This window comes from Pteropus vampyrus, unplaced genomic scaffold (genome assembly GCF_000151845.1).
Source record: "Pteropus vampyrus isolate Shadow unplaced genomic scaffold, Pvam_2.0 Scaffold526, whole genome shotgun sequence".
In the NCBI taxonomy this organism is placed as follows: domain Eukaryota; kingdom Metazoa; phylum Chordata; class Mammalia; order Chiroptera; family Pteropodidae; genus Pteropus; species Pteropus vampyrus.
Window position 1 is genome coordinate 298,434 of NW_011889307.1, and position 18,408 is coordinate 316,841.

At 33.9% G+C, this 18,408-nt stretch overlaps 1 protein-coding gene across 1 annotated transcript in view; it reads right to left on the reverse strand.

The window, feature by feature from the left end:
- COL12A1 (collagen type XII alpha 1 chain) overlaps positions 1–18,408 on the reverse strand; it is a 115,057-nt gene that overhangs the window by 61,049 nt on the left and 35,600 nt on the right. Inside the window, exons 14-25 of the mRNA XM_023525102.1 lie at positions 16,728–17,000; positions 10,459–10,725; positions 9,813–10,005; positions 8,573–8,694; positions 6,659–6,808; positions 6,458–6,577; positions 6,193–6,357; positions 5,474–5,620; positions 3,042–3,181; positions 2,360–2,489; positions 912–1,054; positions 478–607 (exon numbers count right to left, since the gene is read on the reverse strand). Coding sequence (XP_023380870.1) covers positions 478–607; positions 912–1,054; positions 2,360–2,489; positions 3,042–3,181; positions 5,474–5,620; positions 6,193–6,357; positions 6,458–6,577; positions 6,659–6,808; positions 8,573–8,694; positions 9,813–10,005; positions 10,459–10,725; positions 16,728–17,000 — 1,980 coding nt within the window. The remainder of the gene's footprint in view (positions 1–477; positions 608–911; positions 1,055–2,359; positions 2,490–3,041; positions 3,182–5,473; positions 5,621–6,192; positions 6,358–6,457; positions 6,578–6,658; positions 6,809–8,572; positions 8,695–9,812; positions 10,006–10,458; positions 10,726–16,727; positions 17,001–18,408) is intronic.

Consider the following 18,408-nt stretch of genomic DNA (forward strand, 5'->3'; position numbering starts at 1 on the left):
ACAGACTTACTCATGCATGCCATCGAGTTTCTACTTCAATAAGAACACGGAACATTCTCGATCTTAAACTTAATATCGTCCTCAAAAACTACACTCACCCAACATTCCCTTCTCACCAGTGCTATATATCATATTTCATGGATTTACAAAAACATCAATTGTAAGATGTACCATTATTTTATGTTCTATGCCCTGACTGACATCTGGCCAAGAACAATTTGTTAAGACAATATTGATTGTAAGATACGTCTCAATATCAGCCATGCTAAATGTGAAAAAAATGTAAATCCCAGTATCAATTTAAGATACTGCCATAAGTTTAGAATTCACCTTAATTCTCAAATTTGATTGCCATAAATAATAACCCTGACACTATACACAATTATGAAATTATGGTTAGCATCACTGGGTAAAAGAAAAATCCTAATGAACATATTTACAACAATAAGGAAAGAAGGAAAACTAGCAATGTCTTACAGGTGACTTCCCGAGCAGTGACAGGTTCGCTAGTGAGGTCGTGCAGGGCAGCCTGGACTGTCACTGCATACTCTGTGTTGGGAAAGAGGTCAGTCAGCTGCACTTCATTCACTGTGGGCCCCACACGCATCTGCATATGGACATTCCAAGAGAAATAAGACATTTAAATCAAACATTTCCACTTACTGGGGATAACCAAGTACAGCCCATTTGTAACCACTAGATTATAATACAACTTTTATTTTTTATTTCTCTGAACTCCATTTCTTTTTTCATGCCAATGTTTTCTATCAAAGGCCAAAAATCTAATTTTCTATTTTTCTCTTTTTGTGTCTAAAGGTATAAATATGTTCATAATAATTACAGTCTAATGAGTACTCTAAATCTGTAAAGTCTTAGGAAGACCCAACAATAAAGAAACAAATGTCTCTCACCTCTTTGGGTTTTGTCGGTTCTGTGGCATTGATGGGTTCATATGACAAAGTGTAACCAGTAGCCCCCCCAACTGGTTGCCACTGCACATGCATAGTGGTAGGGCCAACGTCATAAATATTGAGGCTGACTACAGGGACAGGCACTATTGGAATATAAAAGCAGACATCAGTCTAATTCTTGTTATTCTACTCATTTTTTAATCATTGTTTCTTACTTATGTGCTAAATAGAGAATAGGCTGCTGTGAGAAATCAATGAGAGTAATACAATCCTTTCCTACCCATGCCCCCCCAAAAAAACCAATCTCATTGCTCTTGCTACCCCATACTCAGGACTACATGTTACAACTATGTTATGAGAAGAAAAATTTAAAATTTCAAATGGCATTCCAGTAAGCCCATATGGAAGCCAAAATAAACACCAATTTCCTGAGATTTCAGTCTCTTTTTCTGGAACATCTCTAAGTTGACTATTCATTCTTCAATCATAGAATTTCATAGTTAAGTAATCAACAGAATATTTTATTTCACCTTTCTTTAAAAAACATTTAACTGAGAGTACTATACATTAATAACCGGAACTTAGGGGATTTACAGGCTTTTTGAAGTCAAGCCCATGAGGCAGAGTAAAAGGTTTACAGTCTCCTCTTCACTTAACATAGCTTTCTATTTTTTGCCCAAAGATATAGCTTTCTATTTTTTGCCCAAAGATTGAGTTTAAAGTTTTAAGGAATTATCAGATTAATTTTGCCTATTACAAAACACATTATCTCCCATCTCCTGCGGTCTAACATGAAGGGAAATAAGAGAAGACTTAAAGATCTAAGGAACTGAGCAGTAAGTAGAGTAAATTCTTGCCTTTTCTAAGTGGCCTCCTTTCCCCGCTGGAGCCCAGCCAAGAAAATGGGAAAGGAGCGTATTTTCATATGACCTGACAAATCCTACCAGGAATAAGAACAAGGAACATCTCTCCTAAAAGCTCTATTCAAACTCAAAGCCATTAGAACTTCTCTGGTAAAGGCTAGAGGCCAAAAGGCAAAAAGAAAATAGAGAGATATCACTGCCAGGAGAAAGATCTGGCCATCAACACAACTGAAATATTTCATCTCCGCACAGCAATTCTTGCTAATGTTAGTCCCGTTCTCTGCATGGTATCTTTCCTTAAGAAGTGAATAACTATGCAAAGTAGTTTTCTCTCTAAGTTATCTGTGACTATGATTACCCATTCCACCAGTGGGGTCCCAAGGTGGCAGGAGCAGCCAATGAGAGCAGAAAACCACTGAGTATTTATTGAGCACCTGCATGAAGAAGGCACTTGGTAAATATCTATTGAATGGATGTTGAATAAAGAAATGATTTGGAAGACTGACAAAATCCCACATGGGCTATTACCTCTTTATCTTAAAAAAACAAAACAAAAAGAAGATTTACTTTTTTAATCTGACTTACAGGTTTTTTCTGTGCCCTTCAGAGGCTCACTATATTCATCTTCAACCACGGAATACACATTCACAACATACTCAGTTTCAGGCTTCAGATCTTTCAGTACTGTGCTACTTTCCAGTCGGCTCACATAAAACTAGAGGGGAAATTTTAAAAATAATAACAACTTATGTTATAATTGCTTCTCCCTTTTCTACTATAATTACGAAGTAATTAACTACAGTGAGCTTAGAAATCATATTTCAATGAGGCCATTGTCTTTTGTTTTTGGAAACTACCAGATTACAATATTTTAGACAATCCATACCATTTATTTTCCCATATGTTATTTTCTTATTAATAAAATGAGTGGGTAAAACTAGATCATGTTTAATGTTTCCTTCAATCTCTATGATTCCAGTATAAACTCACAAACAAATCAAGCATCCTCTAATTAACTTTTAATTAAAAATCTTATTGTATGCTTCAATTCTTAGAAGCCATAAGAATTTAAGCAAAGCGCTTTCCCTTTAATTAAGCCCAAATGGCAGTGCTTGACTAGCAAAAAATAGGAAGCACCATTGTTGACTCAGTTCTGCACCATTCTACATCTCTTTTGCTCTTCACCCAACATTTTTCTCAGAGTCTGAATGAGGAGGGCCCAATCTCAACATCAGGAAGGAGCAGATTGTAGGTGTTGTCTACTCACTTCTTGGCGTTTCCCTCCAGAAACTGGGTAGTATTCCACCTTATATCTATCCACGCTGTCAGCAGGAGGTGTCCAGCTCACTCTAAAAGAACGATGGGTTCTCTCAGAAATAACTAGGTTAGAAGGTGCTTCCAAGTCACCTACACATGGAAATAAAGTACATACACTCTCTTATTATTATATCAAGGTGATGAAATCTGAAATTAAATTGAAATGGTATTAGTTTCTATATTAAGCTTGTACGCACATCCTTTCACATACTAAGTAGCTAGAGTAAATCAGTACAGAGGCCCATTGCCCATAAGATCTCTCTGAATGGGCAGCCAAAGGGTTCTCAGCCTCAGAAAATTCAAACCTGAGCTCATTGTATTTCATTAAAACTTGATCCCACTCTTCTGATGGCACCACCAGTTTACTAGTCACTCAGATTCAAAACCTCTGTACAATCTTTTGGATACTTGTTCTCTTATCTTGTCTTATAATCAATTTATAATCTAATAAATTTAATGATTTATAATCAATATAAATCCTATTTAATAATAAATAAGGATTTGAGACCTGACAATTCCACTGACTCTATTACAATTAGTACCCAAGTTCACTGTCCTCACTATCATTTGATTATTTATATTCATGTCTTATCTCTTTAACAGAAATAGCTCATTATCATGTTTATTTCCCCTATAAGATCTAGTTCAGTGGTAAGAGAAGCTAATCACTTTTTTACTCAAGGGAGGAGAAAAACAATCAACTTTTTAAAAATTTGGCAATATAATACTATCTGTGATTGTGGTCTCTCTGTGGGTAGATATAGGTGAAATGACTAACACAGAACAAGATCTGGAATAAATATCAATAAAAATAAAAATATTAAGTTCAGTATGACCACTAGAAAAATGTTAAAAATTTAAAGAGAATTAATCCAATGACTCTATGAGCACGGCAAATCATTCTCATATAAATTCTTTCTACTTTCCTTGTAAGCCAAAGCTGGAGAAAGCATTTCCATTCTTAGTATCCTAACCTTTATTGTATTTGGGTCATAATCAAGCCTACAAAATTATCAAGCAATTTTACTGTCTGGGAAACTAGAATGAATGCAACTATTACAGAGTCGACAAAAAAAAAATAATAAAGGAAAATAGATAAAAGATGTTTTCATCCCTACTCAAAGTTCTCTCCAACTAAATAAAACTACAACTCTCTCAGCTAATCCAGAGCCAGAAGCATACAAATTCTGGCTTCCTGGCTGGTCCATTTCTCCAGGGAAAAGGTCAGTCTGTTGTTCAAAATCCAAAAAGAAAATCTGTAAAAGTTTGGAGAAATTCAAGAAGGAACAGTCAAATAAATGAATCCCCAGTACCTAAAGCATGTGAACTATTTCTACCACATTATTTGTTAAATTCATTCCAACTTTTCCAAAACTAAAATAAATTAATAAAAGACAATCTTTACCATAATCTACATGTATTTAAAAGAAACTTTTATCATATAATAAAGACCACAATTTTTGTCATTAATTTTCCAAAAGCCTTCAATTTTGCATTTTGTCCTGTGATTTATACAGATAGTAATCATTTTGCACTACTCTTTGTCACTACAGGTTCAGTTCCACAAATTTATTTCCAAATTGTAATTTCTTATCAATACCTACTTTTATTCAAAAATCTCTAAAAACATCTTTGACCATTTGATAAGTAGTTTAATTCCTCTAAATCTCAGTTTCTTCACATGAAAAGGCATCTGTCATTTCTAAAAGTCCAAACTCTAAAATTGTAATTTCTCTGTATATTTAAGGGATACAAGTGCAAAGTATCAAACCTGACCATCTATAGTTGAGGCAAAGCAAATCAGATATAAGACCCCTCTTTCATTCCTAATCAAAAAAAAAAAAGAACTTACCAAATTTTAAAAAACAAAAATCTAGAAACGATCATTTAATAGAAACTTAGTAATTATAAAGATGCTTTACAAAAAAAAAAATATATATATATATATATACACTAGAAAAGAAAGTATCTCTCTTTCCCTCTCTTCCCCAACCCCCATTTATGTGTGTGTGTGTGTATGTCTATGTCTGCGTGTGTCTGTGTCTGTCTGTGTGTCTGTGTCTGTGTGTGTAATCAGTGTACAGGCACATATAAACTAAAAGTATCCTCGAATAAGATAGAAGTCATTTCTAGTTTGATGTTGTCAGAAACAAATAAAAAAAAAATCAGGGACTAAACCAATGATTCTCATGGAAGGCGGTATTCTCTTCAGCAGACATTTGGATTATTCTAAAGATATTTTTAGTTATCACAAATTAGGGGGTGCTAGTGGCATCCAGTGGGCAGAGCCCAGGAATGCCACTAAACATCTCACAATGCACAAGAGTCCCCTCCCCCAAAATATTATCACTGCTGAGGGTGGAAACCCTGGGCTAACCTTACCTGGGCCTTTGACACTGTTACACAAGTTAATGGTGAGATCATCCACGATCCTGGAGAGTGATTCAAAATCTGCCACGTTGTATGCGTGGATGTCATCAGGATCTGTTGCTATCATCTTTAATTCAACTTCATCAGCATTTTTAATACCTCAAAAATAAAGATATATGCAAAGTGAAAGCACTTCTCAGAAAAAAAATAATGGAAGCAAATATTTTACAGGCTACCCTTATACAGTCAATGTTAACTAGAACAAAAATATTATTTTTCTCAATAATAAAATGATTACCTATCTATAATTATAAACTGGAAACAAATAAAATAATATAAACTGACAGCTATTCTGAATTAACTTCTTCTAAATGCTTCTAGCACCAATTTCCCACGAAAAAGTGTCTCTTCGGTGTTTTTTCTGGAAAGTGAAATAATGGATATCAAAAATAAGCATGGTGCCATGGAAAACCAAACAAGAATTTGCCTGAATTCTATTAATAATACATTTGTCTTCTTGACCCATTACATTCTTCCAAGAAGATGTGTAATTCTGTCTCATTACAAAGAGAAAAAAAAAAAATGAATTAACTTCCTGACACATTATTTTGATAAATTATGTGATAGAGAAAACGTGTTTTTTTCATGCTTTTATATTTTTATTTTTAACTACAAAAATATCCTCAGCTTTTATTAACTCCAGGAGCATTGCTAGCTTTTTCAGTCCTTACCAACAGCAAACAGCTCTACACCTTCATCCTTGAGTTTCTTTGAAGGTGCCTCAACATCATCTTGTGACTTTCCATCAGTGATAAGAACACCAATTTTCCGAGCTCTAGGCCTCATGCCAGCCTGGGTTCTGAAGCTCTGTTGGCGAATGAAATTCAAAGCCATGCCTAGTGGGATTTTTTAAAAAGATTCAATCACATCATTATTCAGCCATAAGCTCGGACCAAAAAGCAGGAGGTTCAATAACACCAGACCATCCTTTCTCACCTGTGAGAGTGTTGCCTCCTTTGTATGGTAAGTTTGTCACAGCTTGCAACAAGCTCTTCTTGTCTTTGTGAGCATTTAACTGCCACTCTGTTCTGGGGTCCCCACTATACTGAGCAAGGGCTAAAACAACACCATTGACATTAGCATATATAAAAGAGCATAATGAAAATGTCTAAATGATTTCAATGTTGTCAGACCTACCAATTTGTACTCTTTTGGGGCCAATCTCAAAGACTTCTACAATACGAGAAATGAAGCTCCTGACAGTTCTAAAATTTGCCCGGCCGATGCTCCATGATCCGTCCACCAACAACACAATGTCTGCTTCAGCTCTGGTGAGACACTCCATCCCTGACATGGCAATTATGAGACAGGGCAGAGTAAGGAGCAAATTCTTAGCAATGTTATTTCCTAGCCACACCTTTGCCAATCCCTGGATGCTCAGTGCTGTCTAACTATTTCAGTTCTACAGCATTGGGATTTGAGACTGAAATATGTCCATATGATTTATTAACCTCAAAGAAGAGTCATAAGGATCATCAATTCCTCCAATGATTTCAATGGCAAATCTTTCCTTCATCTTTCACCATATTTCCTGGCCACAGTCATAGACCCTGGAGACTTAAATTAAACCATCATTATAAATTTGAATGGGCTCACAAATAAATAAGTGGGAATGTACAGCTATCTAACTATAAGGCATTAATAATTTTAATAGAATTTTAATGCGATCTAAAGATTAGATTTGCATTTTTCTGTAATATTCAGTGGTCATTAGCAGACAAGTATGAGATGAACTGATAAAATGTGTAACCTAAAAAAGGTTTTAGTAAGCCAAAAATATCTTGTAAAGTAATTAAGCTCCCAGGCAACTATTGTATATATTAATAAAGTTAGGCAACTATTGTATATATTAATAAAATTAGAACCTTTTTGAAGTAAAAATATATGTTTTAAAACCTGATAGCTATCATATTACTTAGTTATTAACTACTTAATCATCTCCTATGTAAAACAATCAGGTAAATACAGATAGTGAAGTCCGCACATTTAAAAAATCAAGAGAGAAGGAAGACAATTTGGAAAAAGTATGCAAACAAATATACAAATTGAGAGCTGTAGAGACAGCAAGCACAAACATTGATACAAAGCTAGGGCTTTGGAAAGAGAGAATAATTCCAATATCCTCAGTGCACAGGCTACAAAATAAAAATATAAGTCAGTTAATATCATCACAGGAGAAATACAAGAACATTAATGCAAACAGCAAGATCTGACACTTTCATTTATTTTATCCACATCCATATTTTCAAATGCTCTCTTTTCCAGGAGCTTATGTTACCAGCTATGAATTTTCTAAGCTCTTGCCATATTAGTATCTGATCTTTATATTACAAAAAAAAACCTCCTGGAGAAAAATTAAGTGATGCTCATTACACTACAAAGGCACCATTCATATATTAGACACTAACTCAGGACCGAGGTTACCAAATGCTGCTCCAAGTACCTAAGCCTTTCCAAGCCTGCTCCTGTTCTGCCTACATCTACTCTTTTTCTTCTTCTTTTTTTTTTTTTTAGCAAGTAATGGAAAACATTTAGAAGTAAATTCTATCTCCCATTCAAACCTGTAAAAATATTCAAAATTAGCTTCATGTACATCAAAGCTGCAATTGTGGCAGGAGTAAAAATATCTAAAGGGCTTATGTTACAATTTTGCTTCCCAAATTGTGGCTGCCCACCTATTTATGTAAGCCAACTCTGCTTGCTCAGCTCAAATGAATCATTTCTACCATTACTTTAACAAATAAAACTGCATTTTAGTCATTAAAAAGAGAAAAAAATGTACATCATCTACCTAGTGCAAAAACTCATCTTTAAATAATACAGTACTATGTAACTAATGCAATGCTGACAAGAAAAGCCTTAAAAATATAATGTCAAAAGTATGCTCAGCTGGATGTTTAAAGAATTTTTTTCAGTATATAAATTATTTGATTAAATTTTAGTGTGAAAGTTTTATAGTCACGTTTCATTGTATGATTAATTTAACAGCTCATATTTGAAATTGTTTCATAATATCAAGGCATCCTAGGGAAATGTAACTCAATTTCTTACCAGAGGATAAAATTGGCATTACAGTTGTATCAGAAAGGGTTGTCATTTCTTGTCCAACAAGTGGTGAACTTTCTCCTCCATCAAACATTCCAAAAACATTTACTTTATAGGTGGTACCTGCCCTGAAATGTTAAAATACATAGTCTGTATGTATAATTGGCTCAAATGGCAGCATTTTTTCCCTCATTAAAGACATTCATCTTAATTTGCGAATGTTTACTCAGAGGAAGTTAAAATGCATCACATTGCAAGAGAAGAAAAATAACTTCCATTTCATTCTAGTTTAAGCTTACAATGTGAGGGTTTCAAGGAAAACTAGCCAGCAAGCATTCTAGAGAATACTAGGGCTTCACAGCACCAGTTTCCGTCTTGACTTTCTATCAGATGTAGAATCCCCACCGTGCCACCAAGCATGTCAGGGAAGGATCAGGCTGTTTACTCTTACTGCTTCTGAGCAATAGGCTTTAAGAAAATAATTTAAATGTTGTACCTTGCAAAGTAACACAAAGCACCTAGCACAATACCTGGTACATGGTAGGCTCAATAAATTTCATTCTCCCTATTCTGATAAAAGTAAATAGCAAGCATTTACATAGATTTCAATATCTTTGAATGAATAGTTGAAACAAACAAACTTTTCAAAAGACATTGCACAGTAGTCCATTCTTTTTACTCTAATGAATGCAGGGTGCTGTTCATACTCCAACTTCCTTGTTTTCCACCGCACAGCCTGAAGCAAGACTTTTAATCAGCCCACCCTTCCCCGATCCTGCCAGCTGGCACCAAGCACAAAGTCCCGACTTCTCTCTCCCATGGCCCACCCTGGAAGAAGATTCACTCTTGGAATCTCAGCATGAGTCACCTGAGCCTTGCTAGAAGGCACAGGAAACCCCACATTTCCACAGAGCTGGCTAGAGACGAGCTGCTTTTGGTAAAATCGTGTAATATAGATGTTAATTCTTTAAAAGCTGGGTGTTATTGAAAAAAATGCCATTCCTGATCATGTAATAATAAAAATCATTAAAATATTACAAAAAAAAAAATCTTCTCAGACCTAAATTCTGTTGCTTGCCTCTGAATACTATATCAACTTCATCAGTACCAAGAATAAAAAAGCAACCTCAACTAATCTTAAATATCCAGCTGGCAAACAGACACATAAGTGATTATCTGCATAAGACCTACTAATTTACATAAGTTATTCAATCTTTAAACACAACCAAATATAGTTCATTCCTACCTAAGTTCCTCCAAAACAACTGTGTTGTCATATGGTCCAACCACTAACTCCCCCAGTCTTCTGTCATCCCCTGTAGGGTGGAATGTGACTTTATAACCTTTCACTTCCCCAGGGGCAGGCTCCCAAGTTACTCGGAAGCTTGACATGGTTGAGTCAGATGTTTTGAGGTTTCTGGGAGACTTAAATCGAGAGGCTGTAAAAATAAAAAGATTTTTAAATATTATCCATAAGACTAAGCTTTGGGGTTTTTTATTAGCTCTACAATAATAAATCAAATTAGAAATATCTAAGTCACATGCATGAGAATCATCACAAACATAACACTTCAAAATATATATTTATAAAAAGGTTAAGCTGGTATCACAGGATATAATACCCAATTAAAATCTTGATTAACAGAGTACTACCCAAGTGGAAGTATAAATAATTCTCACAATTAAGAAGATTAGATTCGCATTAGAATATTAATATGTAGAATCATTTTACTAGAAACTAGACTGGTAAAAATAATATGCTAATTAAGCATCTTATCTAATTATTCTAATTTATTACAGAATTAATTTTAGACATTTATAAATAAAGTAAATGTATTAAAGTCCTCTTTTAAAACATGACACACTTTCCCTCCAAAATTATTGTTTTGTACCTGTTGTTCCTGATCCTTGCCTAAGCTTTCCTTCTCCTATCTTGTAAATTGGAAGAACTGTGATGTCATATGTAGTCTGGGGTTTCAGTCGTTTTAACACTGTTGAGGTGACTGTAGGTGACACTTTAGCAACCATTTGTCTTCCTCCCCCACGGGGCCGATATACAACACGGTAGTTGATGACTTTCCCAGGTGCTGGTTTCCAGGTAACTCTCATTGTGTTTTCTGTTTCTTCATCCACTTTCAAGGCTTTCGAATCTTGGGATACTGTGAGATAAAAGGAAGATTAAAATGTATACCATGTTGAAAGAAAATATAAATGTCCACCTCCCCATTTATGTGAAAAAAACCTCTGTGGTATCTTAAATATGTACACTGTACTCTTGCTTAGTATCCTTATCGCTCATAAATTCATGATGGCATGTGAGCCTAATCTCAGTAAGATCACAGTAAGTTATTTTTTCTTTTACCGGCTAATAAATAAAAATTAGAAGTTCATATTGGACGGATTTCCTATTTGCATTCTAGAGACCTTAGTGAAGAAAACATCCATTTCTGGAGGTAAGATTGTAAGACATTTATTATATTTCCATCTGTAAAGAATTCCTGTGATCATGCTGTAGGAAATACTAAAAATCATGAATGCCAACTCAGAAGTATTATTTAGGTCTTTTCAGAAAAAATACAATCTGTAAATGACTACTAGCCAGAGTAACTACAGTGGACACTATTCTTTGTGAGTGCCACAAACATGTAAGACTATGAACATAAAGCAACAGGAAATATCTCAAGGGCTCTGAAGATAAATTGGCAAACAGTGAATGTGTTGGTAAACACTGTATGTAAAGTGTTTGATTAAAATATAATCAATATTATTTATTAAATTTTCTATTACTAAAATTTCAATTATTAAAATTATATCACAAACAGATCACAAAACATCCAAAAATAGCCAACACATCCTTTTTCTTATACCTAATTAGAGTTTATAAGCAGGATCATTTCATTTAGTTCAATAACCTTAACATTGAAAAGCCGTAAGCATTTTTTACAGAAAGAAACTAAGCTAAAGAAAAAACTGCAAAGAATCTTTCTTGATTCTAAGAGAAATTTGTTTTCAAATGGGCAAGGACCACTTGAAGCAACTAAAAACCTTTAAAAAATAATAAATTAAAAATAAATTCAAAAAATAATAAAATAAAATGCGTATATATAGAGAAAAATGTTTTTCAGGCATTGGACATCAGGCAGCATAAGACAATGATCCTTGAGAGATGGGAAACAAATAAAAGTTCACTTTACGATTGCCCGGGCTTATTGCTTGGAAAGACTTTCTAGCCCCACTACAGGAAAGGGGAATCCAGATGGAGCCTGGTGGTCCTCCTCATTTGAGAAGATAGTTTTGTGAGTCTGGAGAGCCCAAGACACCTAGAACTTGCAGAGCAGAGTACTATAGAAGTGATGGTATTACAGAGAAAAAGTTCCAAAAATCTGCAAAAGGTCCTCCTTGAGTCTTCAACCAAGTTCTAATCAGTAGGTATGTATGAGGAAACTACTCAAAGCCAGGGAAAGAGCCACCCAAAAGGAGCAGAGGAAGCAATTCCTGCAAGACCAGAAATGTTCCCTTTAACCAAAGTAAGAGGAAGAGGAGACACCAGAGAGCTGGCCCTCATGTGTTCCCCCTCTCCTCCCTGCGCTCTCTTTCCTACTTTCCCTCCCACCCTGCATGCATAGACCAAGAAAAGGCCATGAGATGACATAGCAAAAAGATGGTCATCCGCAAACCAGGAAGAGAGCTATCACTAGAAACCAAATTCTGACAGAACTTTGATCTTGGACTTCCAGCCTCCAGAACTGTGAGAAAATTAATTTCTGATGTTTAAGTCAACAGTCTATGATATTTTGTTATAGGAGCTGAAGCTAAGAAAACTCATAAGTATAAAAATCAATCAATAGAAACAACTGGAAATAACATATATGACTGAATTATTCAAAAGAGATATTAAAACAGATATTATAACTATATTTCATGTTGATGATAAAAGAAATATTAAGCATTTTAAGTAAAGACAAAGAACATATAAAAGAGACTCTAACAAAACTTCTATAGCTGAAAAATGTACAGGATTAGAAATTGCAGATTAGAAATTGCAGAAACAAGATTAGTGAACTTGATGACACTATAATAGAAACTATCCAAAATGAAACACACACAAAAAAGATTTAAAAACAGGACAACACAACAGTGAGCTGTGTGATAACTTCAGGCTGACTAATGCATGTGCAATTGGAGTACCTGAAGAGAGTGGGGGTGTGATAAATAAAATATTTTTAAAAATAATGGCCTAAATATTTTCAAATTTTATACGAATCCAAGAAGTTCAATGAACCCTAGGCACAGGAAACATGAAAACTACACGAAGGCACATCATAAGCAAATTGCTTAAAATCAATGATAAAAAGAAAATCTTGAAAGCATCCATATAAACAAAAGATACATTATGTATAGAGGACAAAGATAAGAATAATAAAATAAAGTAATTCAATATATGGTTATGAGTTATGTTTCTGAGAGATGCAAAAGTATAATTTCAACTAAGAGTAAATTGGTTGCAATTTTTTATTTTAGGGTTTAAAAAAAACTAACTCAGCCAAATCTATTACTTTCTGGAAATATTAAAATTTATTCAGATTAACCCTTAATTCTCTATTACTATTCTCTAGGTAAGTGAAGTATTTTAAAAAATGTATATTTTCAAACAAAAAAAATGTAAAGACCTTATGTAGAGTTTTGAAAATAGCATGGAAAAGAACGGCATATAGAAAAATTTGAGTTATCATTACAAATTTTCACAAATATTGAATAGTTGTGTGTGTCTAACACATTTCTAGAAAGGGTGGTGCTAAAATGTTTTCTGATTTTTTGTTTCTATCTTAAATTTTTAGATAATTCAGTGGAACAAGACATTTCTTACACAAAATTCTCAAATTCCACACAACTCAGAATTGAGGAAAATGGATATTTATATCTTACAAGTGTTGGTCTGAAAAGAAACCTGTTTCCAAAAGAATGGGATCCCAAACTTCTTTTTTTTTGTATACTTATATAGACTGACTTCTTTCACTTAGTATGTACTTTCAAGATTCCTCCATATTTTTCATAGATTTATACCTGAATACTTTTTATTTTTTTATTAAATTTATTGGGGTGACTGATTAATAAAATTATATAGGTTTCAAGTGTAAAATTCAATAATATGTCAAAGGAACTCTCATACACTGCTAGTGGGAATGTAAATTGATACAGCCACTATGAAAAACAGTATGGAGGTTCCTCAAAAAATTAAGAATAGATTATCATATTACCCAGCAATCCCTCTTCTGATTAGCTACCCAAAAAATTTGAAAACTTTTATTCATAAAGATATATACACCTCGATGTTCACTGCAGCATTATTCACAGTGGGCAAGGTATGAAAAAATCGAAGTGCCATTTGATAGATGATTGGATAAAAAAGATGTGGTCCATATATACAATGGAATATTAAAGAATAAGAAAAGATGAAATACTGCCATCTGCAACAACATGGATGGATCTTGAGATTATCATGCTAAGTGAAATAAATCAGACAGATAAAGTTGGGAACCATATGATTTCACTCATATGTGGGATATAAAACTGAAGGCAACAAACAAACAAGACGAACAGACACAGACAACAGTTTAGTGGTTATCAGAGAGAAAGGGGGAGAGGGGAGGTAGATAAGGGAAAAGGGAGGGTCAAATATATAGTGACAGAAGGAAATTTGATTTTGGGTGCTGAACACTCAATGCAATATACAAATTTGATTTTGGGTAGTGAACACGCAATGCAACATACATATCCCAAACTTTAAAATATTCTCTCAAACTAAATATGTTAATAATAGTCAAATGTTCTTCATACCTTGAAATGCTTCAAAGACCTCAATTAATTCCTGCCTTTTAGTTAATCCTTTAAGATAAAGGAATTTAAGTTAAATAAGGTACAGCATACCTCATCCTAGTTTTAATGGAAAATTTGGGATTTTAGAGAAAAATTTTTAAAAGCTTTATTGGCTCCCCATAAGTAAAAAGCAAGATTTTTTACTTCATTGATAGGTATGCCACATGATATAAAATGCTGTAACACTCACATTCTAAGTTCTTTCCATGTTTCAGGAACTCTCACAAAATGCTTTCCAACACCAGCAGCCATAAATTGAAAGGCCAATAGAAAGTTTCTCAACTGTTGGCTTTCTAGCCACAATTCATGGTTTTCATTCTATCAACAGTGTGCATACCATGTCTCTGAGTTGAAAGCAATCCTGAAAATATTTCCAAAACGTCCCCTTGGAAGTTTATAAGAAACTCTAAGAGCATGACCTTGTGACTCTGCCCAGTTATCCACATTTGAAGATTCATCCGCCACTTAAATACCACATCTGACTCAGATTTCTCAAAGTACTGTCTAAACTGCTTTACTTTCCACAAAGAGAGCAAAGTAAAACACAGCAACAAAATTGTAGTAGAACAAAGAAAAGTTCCTGCTTTCTCTCATATTTGCTTAGATGTCTAAGCAGTTTGCACATGCTCTAATATATATATATATGTATGTATGCATGTATGTATGCATGAATATATGCATGTATGTATGTTTCATTCCTGCCTAGTCTGCTCCTAGTTCAAAAGAAGCCTTTCTGTTCACTCACCTTTAAATCAATCAATTAGCCAAGAAACACTGAAAATTTCTGAGATGCTCAGCTTCTTAGAGATGGAAAATTATTTAGGATTTCTGCTAACATACTTACTTTTGGCTAAAACATATCTCTTGTAGAGATTTTCCATTCTAAATAAAAATCTGTAGATTCAGTCTTTTTAGAAGAAGACGTGATGGAGGTGAGTTTTTTTCAAAGCTCCCCTCTATTCTAAATACATATTCTTTTCTATTTCTCAGCCACATGAATTATATCTTTACTCCTACAAATAAATTTAGCTATATGTGTCATATCTGGCCTAAGTTTACAATATGGTTTCTCTTTACACAAATGAATTTTTGCCAGGTTCTTAAACAACATCCACCAATATATTCAGACACAAGATTTCATTTACTACTTATGTAAACCAGTCATGTGACTATCTAAGTCATATGACTTTCCATGTATTTAAATTTCCTGAGTTTGATTTTTTTAAATACTGTTAATTTTGACACAAATTTAAGCTTAGACATAGACAACTGAGTTTGCCAGTGATTTAAAAAACAAAAAAGATGGATTCTTCAAACAACTCAGAGCAAAAGATTTTAATTTAAAAGTAACTTAATATCAAGATATAGGACTTAATTCAAATTGCATTGTGCCAGAAAAAAGATTACCCAATTCCTCCACTACCTTCTAATAAAAGGAAATGCAAGAATTCTCCCATTTTTTCCTCTTTTCCTAAAAATTTCCCCATATGAAAAGAATAAATTTCCTTCTTATAACTTTTGAGAAATGTACATGATTAGTAAATGACTTTTTAGGAAAAAGAATTAAGAAATATTGACACATATTTCATCAGCCAGCTGATAATAACTGATGGTATGTCATTCAAAATTATTCACAAGAAAGAAAATTAATGAGATTAAGGTAAATTGTTGCCACCGGAAAATTGAGTAGGCTTTCGATTTAATCTTCCCATCTATTGTAGGAAGAAAGTAAAGAATCTAGGATTAGTCTTGGGTATATAATAATCATAGTTTCAATAGCCACTATCATTTATCAATCATCTGTAAGTGGCTAGGCACTATACTTGGTGCTCTGCACATTGTCATTTCACTTAACCCTCAGACGGCTCTAAGAGATGGCATTCTACAGATTAGAAAACTGAAGCTCAAAAAAGATTAAGTAACTTGCCCTAGGTCATATAGCTATAAATGTGCCAAATTCTTTGTCTACATAGGTCCTGATCTTTCGACTAGTTTTTCTATGTAGTTGAATTTCTTATATAGTTGATCATTCCGAGAGAGGGAGAGAGGGAGAGAGAGAGAGAGAAATAGGTAGTTGGAAGGAAGTCAACATTTCAAAATTTGATATAAATTTTATATACTAAATAAACCTGAATTTACACCACATTCTTTAAAGGTCCTAATTTTTTAGTCTTCAATGATCATATAAAGAGAAAAATACAAGAGGCTCGGCTTCATGTCACTTGAGCTGATAGCTATGAGGTAGCACCAATGCACACTCAAACATACGTGTGATGTTACCTACATTCAGTTGTGGCTTCTCCATTCAAAGGTTCTCCTTCTCCAGTGCTGTAAACTGCAAATACCGAAAGTTTGTATTTGGTCTCCGGCTGCAGATTTTCTATCACAGTATGAATTGCTTCTCCAGGAAGACTCTTCTCTCCAGCCTCAATATCATCATAAAGCGATTTCCATGAGACCCTGTAACCACGAACCATTCCCGGAGCAGATGTCCAATAAGCCCCAATTGATGTGTTAGTGATATCTTTAGTAATTAAATCACGAGGTGAACCACGTTCTAGAATAGAAATTAAAGGGGAATCATTTTTAAACATATTAGATATGTAAATATTCCTTCATCCTGGGAGACATCCTAACTTGCTGGACTCAAACTCAGTTTGTCTAAAATGGCTCATTTCTTCTTTCTGAGCTGTCTGTCCTGTTGTCAGTGGAACAGACTGATGAAATAAACTGTAGAACTATATCCGATTCCTACCCATCGCCCTGCCCCCCGTATGTTCGGTCAGACTATAAGGTCCTTTAGGACAAAGATGACACCCAAATGTGAAGGAGCATATGCCTAACAGAAATTGTTCCAAAGGAAAAAAATGCACCTTAATCCCAAAATATGACCATATTTCAGTCCACATTATGACATAGCCTATTGTTCAAAAAGATCTTCAGTTCTTTATCAGTATCATTTCTTCTCTAATCTAATTTAAATAAGCTCAGTTTCAATGTATGATTTATAATAACTTCAACAATTTCATATCACTTACAAATCTTAATTCCAACAGTCACTTTTTAGTGGAAACTCTTATTTGTTCATGCAGTTAAAAAAGCAGAAGTGCAAATTTTCAATACAGCTTACCACTAATGAAACTAAAAGCCACCAATTCTCCTGGAAAACTTAAAAGTGATTAGTCATCAAAATAAAACACATCACTTGTTCTAGCCGCTCGAAAATGTCTGCTACTAAATTTTGGCTCTTTCATTCAAAAAAAAAAAAAATACAACGCAAATGGAAAAATATGGAAACTTCAACTTAATAGGAGGCACAGATGTCTTTCAATAAAACCCTCACTTTCCATAATTTAAATGTAAGTTAAATATACAGGTCACTTTATACTGGCTACCTTTACTAGGGTTTATGCCACACTATGACATAAATATAAAACTATCTGCTTCTACCGCATACACTTTACCAGTAATTGTATATTCAAACAAATGATATATAATGTTGTTACAAGCATTTTGAAAGCTGTTATTTTTCTTAAAGAATAAAAATGAATATCTTAAAAACACTCTAATTAAATAATTAAATTTCAGCACAAAAAGTAAAGAAAGCAATAAATAAAAAAAGAAATCTGGGTGAGCAAAAACCTATTATATACGGTAGAATTTAGGATGCTTGGGCATCCTGTCAGACCCCAAGCTCAAATGGAAAATCCTAACTCCATTATAAGTAACTTTAACTGCTGACAAGACATTTCATCTCTAGAGGGAAATTAGTTACATATTTCATTGTAACCAAGAATACTTATTTTTAAGAACATGTTAACTTTTTTCCCTAAGTATTTGAGGCTAATTCTCATCTAAAGGTCTTCTCTACTTGTATTTGCTACTTAAATGGTCTCACACCTTTATATTTTCTCTACTTAAAAGAATATAAACAAACTGTTTCTTTGGTTTGGTTTGGTTTGGTT